This window comes from Panthera onca, chromosome C1 (assembly GCF_046562875.1).
Source record: "Panthera onca isolate mPanOnc1 chromosome C1, mPanOnc1 haplotype 2, whole genome shotgun sequence".
In the NCBI taxonomy this organism is placed as follows: domain Eukaryota; kingdom Metazoa; phylum Chordata; class Mammalia; order Carnivora; family Felidae; genus Panthera; species Panthera onca.
Genome location: NC_138346.1, coordinates 210,441,970 through 210,455,249, shown reverse-complemented (window position 1 = coordinate 210,455,249; position 13,280 = coordinate 210,441,970). Strand labels below are relative to the sequence as shown.

The 13,280-nt window shown below is 49.5% G+C and overlaps 1 protein-coding gene and 1 long non-coding RNA gene across 7 annotated transcripts in view; one reads left to right on the top strand and one right to left on the bottom strand.

Annotated features, from left to right (window-relative positions):
- Nucleotides 1–840: 840 nt before the first annotated feature.
- On the bottom strand, nucleotides 841–2,942 carry LOC144617295 (uncharacterized). The gene is made up of 2 exons (XR_013557707.2): nucleotides 2,586–2,942; nucleotides 841–2,365 (listed from the first exon to the last, which is right to left on the bottom strand). It is a non-coding gene; the product is annotated as an uncharacterized LOC144617295 (long non-coding RNA).
- Nucleotides 2,943–3,012: 70 nt separating this feature from the next.
- FHAD1 (forkhead associated phosphopeptide binding domain 1) overlaps nucleotides 3,013–13,280 on the top strand; it is a 122,969-nt gene continuing 112,701 nt past the window's right edge. For all 6 annotated transcript variants that reach the window (XR_013557706.2, XM_078452363.2, XM_078452362.2 and 3 more), the window contains exons 1-2: nucleotides 3,013–3,127; nucleotides 6,778–6,884. Coding sequence is in view for 5 of the 6 variants with exons in the window: in XM_078452363.2 (XP_078308489.2) it covers nucleotides 6,792–6,884 (93 nt within the window). In the remaining variant the exon portion in view is untranslated. The remainder of the gene's footprint in view (nucleotides 3,128–6,777; nucleotides 6,885–13,280) is intronic.

Sequence of the window (13,280 nt, the reverse complement as noted above, 5' to 3'; positions counted from 1 at the left end):
AGGAGCCTGGCCAGTCCCAAGATGAGGGGGAGCGTGGGTCCTCTTGTGGTTGGGTCGCCTGCAGTCCCGGGGGATGTACCTTTCCTGTCATACTCATCTAGATTCCAATCCTGCCAGATATTTTAGCTGTACTGCCTTGGGCACATTCCTACCTGTCTCTGAGCCATATTTTCCTGCCAAAATGGGAGTGCTTTGCTAGAAATAATGATCATGGCCAATGTTTTTTTTTTAGGTCTTCTCTGCAGCAGCCCTGTTCTAAGTGTTTAATTGCGAGGATTCAATGCAGTGACCCACAAGTAGGAGTGAGAGAGCACCCAGCAAGTTGAAAGCCCTCGGTTAACATTAGTCAGTCCAGTGTATGGGAACAGATGGGACCAATGGAGCTGAGATCTGAACACAGGCCCTTCAGACACCAGTACATCAGTCATGATACAATATGGCCTTGGTAGCTACGCACAGCTCAATAAAATTGATTGATTACAGGCATCACCAAGGAGCCCATATAATCTAGAAACCTCTGTGTCTTCCTTCAGAAGTATTTTTAACCATCATTGGTTTTTTTTTTTTTTAATTTTTTTTAACGTTTATTTATTGAGAGACAGACCGTGAGCAGGGGAGGGGCAGAGAGAGAGGAAGACAGAATCCGAAGCAGGCTCCAGGCTCTGAGCTGTCAGCACAGAGCCCGACGTGGGGCTCGAACTCACAAACCGTGAGATCGTGACCCGAGCCGAAGTCGGACGCCTAACCGACTGAGCCACCCAGGCGCCCCTACCCCCCCCCCCCCCATCATTGTTTAATTGCAAGTTACAACTCCCTCTCAGTCCAAAAAATCATAAAGTCTCAAGTTACTGGGGTGTTTTATTTTTCTTTTGAAATTAAAATGGGACACGCTCCCTTTGAGACGACGGCGGCATGTTGTGGGGAGGGGAGTCGAGTCCAGATTCAGCAATCTCTGCTCCAGGGGGTCTGAAAGTCGGCTGTGCTCTCGGTTCAACGTTCTTCACTGAGAGATGACCTCTGAAAGCCGATCGGGCCCCATGGGTTGCTCCAGCTCATGGCCTGCCTGGCGGTAAGCAAGTCTACCCCCTCCACTGTATTGAGGATGAGAACTGGACTAAAGGCAAGCATGGAGGTGGGGGTGCTGGTAGGGATGGTGCTCAGGCCTCCCGTGAGCCCACCGTCCAGGCAGGTGGTTAGACAAGCCCACGTCCTGGGATAAGGACAGATCGGATCAGCAGCCCAAGAAGGCAGGAGGCCAGGCAGCTGTGGGCGGATGTCAAGGGCCACCCCTGCTCACTCTGGCACTCAGGCACCGTTCTAGGTACTGGTGATCCAGCAGTGAACTGAACAGAATAATAAAATCCCTGCCCTCGTGGAGCTTAGTTTCTAATAGAGGGTGAGGCAGAGAGATAGACAAATGAGATAAATAAATAAGATAATATGTGAAATGACAAGCGGTAAGATGAAAAGAAGAGGGATAGAGTGTCAGGGTTTTTATTTTGTTTTGTTCTTGTCTTGTTGCTCCTTCTTGTCTATTGGGTTTTGTTTTTTTTTTTTTTTTTTAAAGAATTTTAGGTGAGGTGGTATTTGAGTAAAATCTAAAGGAGGTGAAGGAGATCTCTGGTGCAAGTAGCTTCTAGGGAGAGGAAACAGTAAGTGCAAAGGCCCTGGGGTAGAAAGGCCTTGGGGAATTGAGCCTGACCCTCCCTGTTCCTGTGAAGCTATTATTAATCAGACCCTAGTTTCTGTGGTCACTCCTCAAACTTTATGCCTGGGGTCTTTCTGGTTGTGCAGAATTGACCCAGGCAGAACCTTCCAGGCTGGGTGAGGCCCTGGAAGAGACTTCTATGGAAAGGCTCCAGGGAAGGTCTCTGCAGTTCTACTGCGTAAGTCAGAGGGTTGCCACGCTTGTAACAAATGCACATTTCTGGGCCGTGCTCCACATCCGCCTACTCAGGATCTGTGATCGGGCCTGTGCCGGGGAATCTGCATTGCTAAAAGCCTCTAGGCATGTTTGAGCATCTTCGCTATACCCATTTCCATGACTTCTCTCTTAGCTCTTGTTCTGATTGACTGGGGTAGAGTCTGCCATATTTCAACTTTCCTAAACGCTTTGAGTTTTTCTTGAGGCACCTTGCCAGCCATTTCCTGCCAGGGATTGGAAGCATTCTCCAGAGTCAGCTGGGCTGTTCTGCTCCCCTGCACAAGGGGCTGGTCTGAAACAGGTGACATGGGGGGGGGGGGCGGGAGTTCTTGGGATTTGCATGTTTCCTCCGATACCCCACCCTCCAGCCCGGTGCCCATGGTGGGGGCTTCAGGGACAGTGGTGACTGATGCAGCTCAACTCTGGGGACCCAGGGGATGTCTGTAGAGATGAAGAACAAATGAATGAATAAACGTCAGTTTTGACAAGAAAGGGCAGGCACATTGTTAGTGGGGTTGGCGGTTTGGAAATATCCTTTTCCCAGCACATGGGAAAAAAGCCTCATTCTTTCAAAATCGTTCGTTCCACTCCATCCCTCTCCCATCCCCCTCCCATCCCCCCCATCCCCCTCCCATCTGGGTGGTGGTCCCCCCCAGCTTACTCTATTTTCTCGTCTGCAGCAGAGAGGACTAGAGATTCGGGGGGGCAGGAGCTACCAACCCCTGAGCTTCTCCGGGTTCAGCGCCATCACCCTCCCACCCCGCCTTCACGCCTCCAGCCAGAGCAAAGGATAGTAGGCAGGAAGGATTCTCGCGTCGGCTCCTTCCTTCCTGGAAAACCGTGGCCTATCTCTGTGACCTCAGAGCCTCCGTGTCCCCATCTGTGAAACGGGCCCGGGGAACCCCCGGTGGCGGGCCCGGGGATGCCCCGGGGCGCCGCCGCAGGCTGGGCTCCTCGAGGGCTCGCCCCGCACGCCGCCGCCGCCGGGGTCCCCACGCCTCCCGCCCCCGCCCGCCGCGCAGGCCACGCCCCTCACGGCGGCCCGGCGGCGTTGCCATGGCGACGCACGTACACAGGCCGGGCGGGCAGGCGCGCGGGGTGCTGGCCGCCGGCTGGAGACTCCGCGGGAGCGCGGCCAGGCCGCCTCCCGAGCCCGCGGGGCTCTCGGAGGGCGACTGGGCGTGGGCTTCTCCCTCCGGCCAGGTGAGTGCGGCACCGGGAGGAGGCAGCGGGCGGAGACCTGGGGCCCGACCGGGTCGGCCCTGCGAGGTCAAGAGCTTGGAGAGGAGGCTCGGGACCCGGCCCCACCCACCCACCCACCCTGAGCTCGAATTCCTCTCAGGTCCACACTTGGGTCCCCGGGAGCACCCCAGAGCATGTGTCCCGACAGCAGTCCGTCCTCCCTAAAATGCAGGCCCCCCACCCACTCTGCCTCCGGAAGTAGCCTGCGCGGGAGCTTCCAGAACCTTCCTTGGCACCACATGTGCCGCTTTAAGCTATCCTATGGGGTACAGCCGGGATTAGCGGGGTGCCCTTTGGTTCCCCTGATTTAGGGGCAACACCCACCCCTGCCCCAACCTTCCCTTCCTTGAGGAACTTCTGCAGCTCCCAGGACACTGAAGACCTGGAGCCCTCACAAGAAATATTGCTTCTCTAGCCCGATTCTGAGGCATCCGAAGTGGTCCGGAGGGATGCAGGGCAGGTGACTGAGGTTCTTTGCCTATGCCTGGTGCTTCAGGGCACTAAGAACGAATTTACAGAGTTTAACACGTTTCAAATTACTTTCTACCGTGTTTTCAGGCAGGGGAGTGACTGCACAGGGCAAGATGAAGGTGCAGAAATATTGTCCAACCCAAAAGCTACAGATAGAATTTAGGTTTTCCAAGAAGGATGTCGAAGGCAGACACTGAATAGGGAGATTCGTAGCCAACTGGCTGCACAGATTTGCTTTGATGTGCCGTTTGTATTTCCCTTCATTCGGCTAGTGTTCATTGAGCACCTACTGTGTGTCAGACACTGCTCCAGGTGCTGGAGATGGGGTAACCAGCGAAACTGTCAGGAACCGCAAAGGGTCTGAGGTTTTACCTTGTGTGTGAGCTAGTAAGGTAGCCTGGCCAGCTTATAGATGCTGGCAGAAGACACAGGACAAAATTTGCCAATGCCTCTGCTCCAAAGATGGGTACCAACACGAGATACCCATGAAGAATTGTCCCTTAACAAAAACAACACAGTTCTGGCTCTCCTGGAGCACACATCTCAGCGAAAGGGAAACAAACAACAGACACAGCTAAAGAAAGGAACAAGAAAATGTCAGAGAGTGATGAGTACAAGGAAGGAAACGAGGCTACGTGGCAGGTGGCCACAAGGAGGGACATCTGAGCAGAGAGAAGGCACCAGCCCTGGGAACCTCTGGGGTGAGAGCTAAAACTCAGACATGCACCTGGCCCAAGTTCTGGGATTCAGTTTAGTGGCATTTCCCGTGGTTTTCCTGCAGAAGAGACGTTTCTCCCAGGTTTGCATTAGGTTTGAACGTGTGGCTTGACAACGTGGTCCGCTGCAGCTGAAGTAAATAATTGAAGTCATTTGATGACAACAGAGCATGGGTCTTTTGGAAGAGGAGATGCCTGTCCCCTTCTGTTAGTGACGGTGAACTTAACAAAATGTATCTCTCCCTCTATGAGATCATCAATACTTACGAGGCATCTGTAGCTCTCAGAGCTTACAAATAGAAAATAAACTATCTGGCTTATTTTTATTTCTCTTACTCCCCCCGACACCCGTGGGGTCTTTTCTTCCTTTCGGGGGTGGAATCCTGGTTGTCAAGGACTCTCTGTTACTGCACATCCCAAGTGTCAGTGGACAGTGCAGCTCCCCCCAGCCCGCTCTGCCCCACCCAGCATTCGCGGAGTTGTGTGGAAGGCTGAGCTGCGGGCGGATGCTACGGCAGTTACACGCAGAGGCTCAGAGTTGCCTCCCTGACACTTGCCGCTGAGTGACCCTAATCTCTCCGGGTCTCAGAGGGACTGTAGAGTGGGACAGTACCGACATACCTACCCCGCAGGGTTGTTCTGAGGTTGAAAAGAAGCAGTTGTGAGGGGCGCCTGGGTGGCTCAGTCGGTTAAGCGTCCAACTTCAGCTCAGGTCACGATCTCGCGGTCCACGAGTTCGAGCCCCGCGTCGGGCTCTGGGCTGGTGGCTCAGAGCCTGGAGCCTGCTTCCGATTCTGTGTCTCCCTCTCTCTCTCTGCCCCTCCCCCGTTCATGCTCTGTCTCTCTCTGTCTCAAAAATAAATAAACGTTAAAAAAAAATTAAAAAAAAAAAAGAAAAGAAGCAGTTGTGTGTAAAAGGATAGCACAGTGCCTGGCACTTAGTAGGGATTCAATAGTTGATGATGGAGACGTCGATGAAGAGTAGAACCAGACCCAAGTCTCTGTAGGATCACAACGAGAGGGTCTTTGTTTTTCTCCGCAGTCCGACAGCTTCACGTTTCAGGGACCGTTCAGTTGAAAAGAGAGGGACTTCGTTCCTTGGCCTGGCCGTTGCGATGGGGGATGTCACACTGTGTGACTGGACGTATCTCGAATCAGAATCCAAGCACCATATGAATCATTAGCGTTTTGGATCCTACTGAAGTCACTGACATTTTTCCATGTTAGGAAACCAGTGTAGAACTTACTTTGAAATGCATCAGACTATACAATGGTTAGGTGAATGGATAGACGAATGGAGGTGTGGTAGAGCAAAAATAGCAAAATGTTACTTGTAGGATCTAGGTGGTGGACAGGAAGGAGTTCTTTCAGCGGTCCTGGATCTTTGACATCTTCCTAATAAAACGTTGGGGGAAAATAGGTGCAGAGTCCTGATCAGATCTCCAAGCTAAAGTCTTAATACTTTGCCTTTCAAAGTCACCCCTCTTCCCTTAAGTGTATAAAGTAACGGAGTGACTCACGATGATTCAAAGAAAGTATCATGTAAAGCCCATTCCCTCACCGACTGACTCATCAGTTTCAGGACTTCTGTAGAAGCTTAGAATTCTTTAGATCCAACATTTGTAACAATAATAATAATAGGACAGATGTCCACTCTGAATGTTTCACACATATGTTTGCATTTCATCCTCATGGAACCCTTCGGGGTACAGAGTATTATTGATCCCGTTCTACAGATGAGGAAACTGAGGCATAGAGAGAGAAGTAACTCACCCAAAGTCACAGAGCTAGTAGGGGGCTGGTTAGGAACACGATTACTTACTGTGTCAGATAACTCCCCTTGTGCTTAATGGGAGGCGCACAGCGATTATCAGTGGAATTCAGATTTGTCGTTGGGTTTTTTCAGCTACTGGTGGTTTGTGCTCCAAGTCATGTAAAAAAAAAAAAAAAGTCTCCTGTCTGATTGTCAGAACCAAGCTCATCTTTGTTAAATGTCACTGTTTAAAAGGGGAGCCTCAGGGGTGCCTGGGTGGCTCAGTCGGTTAAGCATCCGACTTCAGCTCAGGTCACGATCTCGCGGTCCGTGAGTTCGAGCCCCGCGACGGGCTCTGGGCTGACGGCTCAGAGCCTGGAGCCTGCTTCCGATTCTGTGTCTCCCTCTCTCTCTGCCCCTCCCCTGTTCATGCTCTGTCTCTCTCTGTCTCAAAAAGAAATAAATGTTAAAAAAAAAAAAGGGGGGGAGCCTCAGAAATCTGCAGAATCAAAAGTGTGGTCATTGGGGAAGCCCGTCTACCTTCCCCTACCCCTGCTGATTTCTCCTTGGAACAATACGGTGCGTTTTTCGTCCCGTTCTCCATGTGGTGGTGTTGAGTGACCAGAAGACTGCATTTTCCTAACGGAGTTTTTTCTGAAAACCTTATGCAGGGAAAGCAGACGGTATGAAAGCCTACCTAAAGAGCGCAGAAGGCTTTTTTGTCCTGAATAAAAGCACTACTGTTGGAAGGCATGAAGACTCAGACCTTGTTTTAGAGGTAAGAGCTGTTCCCGCCACTCCCAGCACCTCCCCCCACCCCCCTCCACGCAGCCTTACTGTTCTTGTGGATTCCAGGCTCTTCTAAAGCATACCCTCTGGCTTGCATCTGCGTTTCACGTGACACCAGTAACCCAACTGCCGAATATATTGGGTGTTCCCAGCATATGTAGCAGAGATGGGTATGAGGCAAAGTGTGATGTGCCCTCTGTCCTCTGCTGGCCACGTGTACGGATGTCCCACCCATTGTCCCCTCCCCAGCACCCATTTAGAAGGGGGGCATGGAGCAGGTGTCTGACCCCTGCTCTGGGCCTGACAGCGAGGGCCATCTGAAGTACCTGGCTTGGGCAACGGCCTCTCGCCCTTTCTAGAGCTTTCGGAGACTGTTGTGATGTGTATAACATTTTGAAAATGTTATATAGGGGCGCCTGGGTGGCTCAGTCGGTTAAGCGTCGGACTTCGGCTCAGGTCACAATCTCGCGGTCCGTGAGTTCGAGCCCCGCATCGGGCTCTGTGCTGACTGCTCAGAGCCTGGAGCCTGTTTCAGATTCTGTGTCTCCCTCTCTCTCTGACCCTCCCCCGTTCATACTCTTGTCTCTCTCTGTCTCAAAAATAAATAAACATTAAAAAAAAAAAAAAAGAAAATGTTATATAAATGGATTATACCCCAGGTGACCTTTTGAGATCATTTGTGGTTTTTTTTTTCCCTCACTCAGCATAACGTCCTTGAGATCATCTGTTATTTTGTATTGTTGAGTAATATTCCGTGGTATAGATGTTGAGTAATATTCCATTTGTTTAACCATTCACGTATTGAAGGGCATTCTGGTTGTTTCTAATTTGGGGGCTGTTACGGATAAATCTGCTTATGAACATTTGTGCACAGATTTTTGTGTGAACACAAGTTTTTATTCCTCTGGGATAAATGCTCGGGAGGGTGCTTGCTGGATCATATGGTAAGTGTATGGTTTCCAAAGGAAGTGCCAGACTGTTGTCCAGAGCGGCTGGACCATTTTGCATTCCCACCAGCAGTGTATGAGACACGGTTTCCCTGCATCCTCACCAGCAACTCGTGTTATCACTGTCTTTTATTTTACCTGACTTTCGAAAAATAAATTTCAGGTTTTTTGAAGTCTCATGCTTTTCGAATCATGTCTAAGAACATGTCACCGGGTCCTTGATTCCCGAGGATTTCTCATACATTTTCTTCTGAAAGTTTTATAGATATTTTATGTTTAAACCTATGCACCATTTTGAGTTCGTTTTTGTATATGATGCGAGATTTCAGTCCGGGTTCATTTTGATTGCATGTGGATATGACGTGGCTCCAGCACCATTTGTTGGAAAGACCATCCTTTCTCCGTTGGACTCCTTTTGAAACTGTCAAAGACCACTTAGCCATACTTGTGGGGGAGCTGTTTCTGAGTTTCCTGTTACGTTTCGTGGATCTAGGTGTCTGCCCCTCTACCAGTACGATGTGGTCTTCGTTACTGTAGTTATGCAAGTCTTGAATCGGGTAGAGTGGTTCCTCCCACTTTATTTTTCTTTTTTAAAAAAACGTCTTTTTACCCATTTTAATTCTTTTGCCTTTCCACAGAAATTTTAGTAAAAGCTTGTCTATATATACAAAATATCTTGCTGGAATTTTCTTTATTTTTTTAAAAATTTTTTGGGGCACCTGGGTGGCTCTGTCGGTTAAGCGTCCGACTTCGGCTCAGGTCACAATGTCGCGGTCCGTGAGTTCGAGCCCCGCGTTGGGCTCTGGGCTGATGGCTCAGAGCCTGGAGCCTGCTTCCGATTCTGTGTCTCCCTCTCTCTCTGCCCCTGCCCCATTCATGCTCTGTCTCTCTCTGTCTCAAAAATAAATAAAAACGTTAAAAAAAATTAAAAAAAATTTTTTTAAGTTTATTTATCTATTTTGAGAGAGACAGAGACAGCATGAGAGGGGGAGGGGCAGAGAGAGAGAGAGAGAGAGAGAGAGAGAGAGAGAGAATCCCAACCAGGCTCCGTGCTGCCAGCACAGAGCCCAATTCAGGGCTCAAACCCACAAAACTGTGGGATCATAACTTGCGCAAAAATCGAGAGTCAGACGTTTAACCAACTGAGCCACCCAGGTGTCCCTCTTGCTGGAATTTTAATAGGAATTGTATATAAGCCTATAATCAGTATGAGAATTGGTATCTTTACTATATTGTCTTCCAATCCATGAACATGGTATGTCTCTCCTTTTTTTCAGGGGGTCTTTGATTTCTTCCACAAATACTCTGTCATTTTTAGCATACCAGCGCTGTGCATGTTTTGCTAGATATACACTTAAATATCTTATCTTTTTTTAAAATGATTATAAGTGATGTCATATTGTTGGGGCTCCTGGGTGGGTCAGTTAGTTAAGCATCTGACTTCAGCTCAGTTCATGATCTCACCGTTCATGAGTTCAAGCTCTACATTGGGCTCCCTGCTGACAGCATAGAGACTGCTTGGGATTCTCTCTCTCTCCTTCTCTCTCTGCCCCTCCCCCACTCTGTCTCTCTCTCTCAAAATAAATAAACTTGAAAATGGTATTATAGTGTTAATTTGGTGTCCCCGTGTTCATTGACAATATAGAGAAACAATTGATTTTTGTATACTTAAGTGATACTTGCAACTGAGAGTGTTTATCATAAACTCTCCGACTTAAAAATAAGTCAGTGGACCTCCCCTTAAGGTTCTCATCCATGGTGTGGTCTCCCTACAAGGACACGGAAAATCTGTTCAGTGCACAGTCAGGGTAAAGAAAAAGAATTGCAGATTCTTCTTTATCATAACAAGGGACAGGTCTTGGGTAGTTTTATTTCATGTCTGGCCAAGGTAGAAATAGAGATCTGTGTTTTGAACCTGAGTATGATATTAGAAAACTATAGTAATTTTTAAAAGCTCAGGCTTTGGGGGTGCCTGGGTGGCTCAGTCGGTTGAGCATCTGACTTCAGGTCATGATCTCCCGGTCTGTGAGTTGGAGCCCCATGTCGGGCTCTGTGCTGACAGCAGAGCCTGGAGCCTGCTTTGGACTCTGTCTCCCTCTCTCTCTGCCCATTCCCCACTCATTCTCTCTCTCTCTCTCTCTCTCTCTCTCTCTCAAAAATAAGTAAACACTTAAAAAAAAATTAAAAGCACAGGGTTTGGAGATAGACAGGCCTGGGTTTGAATCTCACTAAGTCACTTGCTGGTTGTGTGACTTGAAGCAAATGACTTGATCTCTCTGAGCTCATTTTCGCTGCCTATAAGCCACTCACCTGACAGGATCGTTGTGAGAATTAAGTGAGAAATGCACAGAAAGTGCCTGGCACGTGCTTCTAACTAAAGGACACCACGGTCATTATTATGGGCTCATAAAATGGAGACTGAGAAGAATCCTGAAAAGTGCACAGACAGGGGCGAGACGAGGAACCGTATGGAAAAAGGAACTAATGAGGACAATTTTTACACAGACAGGAATTGAGTTGCATTCACCGTATAAAAATAATTGACTGCCTCCCGCTCCTCAGACTTAGTTTAAGAAGTAAGTCACCACCGCCAGCCATAGTCGCACTGATTTATGAAGCAATCAGCTGTGTTTCCAGAGGCACAAGCTTATATTGGCTCAGATGACACACGAGTTGCCAAATATTTTGTGAGCAGACTTTTGATGGGTGCTCCTGTCTGCTCTCAGACAAATCCTCTTCCCAAAGCTTAAATGGATTTGGGAGAGGAGATTTGCTTTGAAAAGGGTTGTAGGGACACCGGTCCATTTTGAACAACTGGAACCTGCAGACGTGACAGCATTTTCTAGTTTTATAAAACAAGACAAAGTGAAAATCGCTTCTCTGCTGACTTCCTTGGGTCTTTCTGATTAGAAGAATCACCCTTGGGGACACCCGGGTGGCTCAGTCGGCTAAGCGTCCAGTTTCAGCTCAGGTCATGGTCTCGCAGTTGGTGAGTTCGAGCCCCACCTCGGGCTCTGTGCTGACAGCTCGGAGCCTGGAGCCTGCTTCCGATTCTGTGTCTCCCTCTCTCTCTGCCCCTCCCCCACGTGCACTCTGTCTCTCTCAAAGATAAATAAGCATTTTAAAAAATTAAAAAAAAAAAAGAATCGCCCTTGGTTAGCTATGGTCCACGCTGAGGAATAATTCAACAGTCGATTTATAGTTTATGTTGTTTGTGCCACTATAGGTCATTCCCCTAAACAAAGTTCAGAAATCCATATTAATAAAAAGACTTCTTCAAAATTAGGCAGAGGGCACAGCCAGCAAATAAAAATGATTGTTTTACTTACCTGAGTAAGTCCTAAAGAATAGGCAGTCATACTTCTCGAGATTTACACTCAATTGGCCAGGCTGACAGATTGTTCTGGTCATTGATGTCCTTCTATTTTGCCACCATTCACTTTTTCTGATAATAGAAGGCAGTTACGTGCTTATTGTTTTAAAAAAACTGGGAGAAAGCAAAGTGTAAGGGAGAAAATAAAAATCACGTGTAATCCTCTGGCTCAGGGAAAAAATCAATATTGATATTTGCAGGGTTTCGCCCTGCAGACCTTTTTCTGTATCCTGTAAGGAGTTTGGTTCCCCGATGGCAATAGGAAGCCTGTGTTGGCCGGGCCAGGTTTTACCACTGTTATCACTCATTCCTTCCACAAATATTTACCTGGAGCCTCAGCACTGAGGCAAACCTGGGGATAAGGCAATGGCAGAATCAGGCATGGTCCGTGCAATCAGAAAGCTGCCAGGAGAGAGACACAGAAGTCAGGGGATCCCACAGAGACATATGTTGTTTTATTCACGCTGGGGCTCTAAAGAAAAGGAACATGGAGGATAAGGACAACTTAATGGACAAGGGGGAAAGGGAAGGACATGTGCAAAGGCCCTGGGGTAGAGGAGCATATTATGAGCCCAAGGGACTGAGAGAAAACCAGTGTGTCCAGAAGGAAGAGTGGGAAGGAAGAGAGCTTAAGAAATGAGTAGGCCTCCTTCAGGCCACCCTGTCTGAAGAGTATGGGCAGAAACTGGGGTATTCTGAACAAGGGAGGCGACCTCCATTTTGAAAATTTTGAAATGACCAGCCTGGCTGCCACACACAGACTAGCAACGAGGGGCTCTATTCAGAATCTCCCCTCTCGCATTTCACACCGTTCAAAAGCCTCAGCCTTGCTCATTTCAGACATAAACCTCGCGAATTTTAGTTTGTGTGATTGGCTGCGGCCTGTGAACTGTGATTTTTGGAGTTTAGAGACTCAGACTCCGCTGAGAAAGGGGCTCCGTTCTTCCAGAGTGAAGAAATCCCGCCAGCCCGTAGTTGTCGAATTGTCCGCACGTGTCCGAGTGCTTGTTAAACATGAACCCCTAGACGTGCTGCCCCGCTGGGAACCTTCGCATTAGACACGCTCCCCAGACTCAGGTCGGGAGCGGGGTCCCGTGGAGATGGCTCCAGGATCGTGCTTCAGCGCCCTCCCTCTCTCTCCTCGGCCACCCGTGGCTCCCCCCTCGTGATGCTGTGGGAGCCCCTGTGTCGACGGAGGAGCGTGCATGCTGTTCCCGTGGACTCTGTTTAGAGGTGAGGAGGAGGAAGAGCTCAACAGTGGGCAGCTGACCCACCCCAGCCCCTCCCCGAGAACTCACCCGGCCACACTGGGGAGGTTTCTGAATCCCCTCCAACGCCGAGCTACGGAACAGCCCAAGGCAGCGCAGCGCTGTGGCTGGGAGGGTGGGGGGTGAAGGAGCAGAGCAAAGGACCGAAATCACGGGGTGGGGGGGGGGGGGAATGCTTGCTCCGCCCTGGCCTGTCCGCCCTGGGTGCACAGCGCCCTACCAGCTGGCTCCTTCCTGATTGGAACAGTCTCGCGTGTTGCAGCCCCTTCTCGCGGGGGATCTCAGGATCACGGAGCAAGACGGATCTAACACACACCCCAGCACCCAGACAGCCGGCTGACGCTTGTCCCTTTGGCTCCTGCCAGTTCTGGGCTGCCTCTTGGAGAAGAACCATCATCATGAGTTCGAGCCCCACATCGGGCTGTGTGCTGTCAACACAGAGCCTGCTTCCGATCCTCTGTACCCCCCTTCTCTGCCCCTCCCCTGCTTATGCTCTCTCTCAATCTCTCAAAAATAAAATAAACATAAAAAAAACAACCATCAGAGCCTACATCGTATTCTTGTTTATTATTATTAAACAAGGCTGCGGTGATCGTCCCCTCGTTTATGTCATTTCTCAGACGTCTGGGTGTATCTGCTGTGTCAAAGGCCACGAACATCTGTGCCTCTGATGGGCGTCTCCAAATAGGCCATCAGGGGTCCACCGACGCGGTGTCCTGCCAGAATGGGCGCCTGTTTCCCAACCCTCCCCGGTGCGTGTTGTCTACCGATTGGATCTCCGCTGACCTAACAGGTGA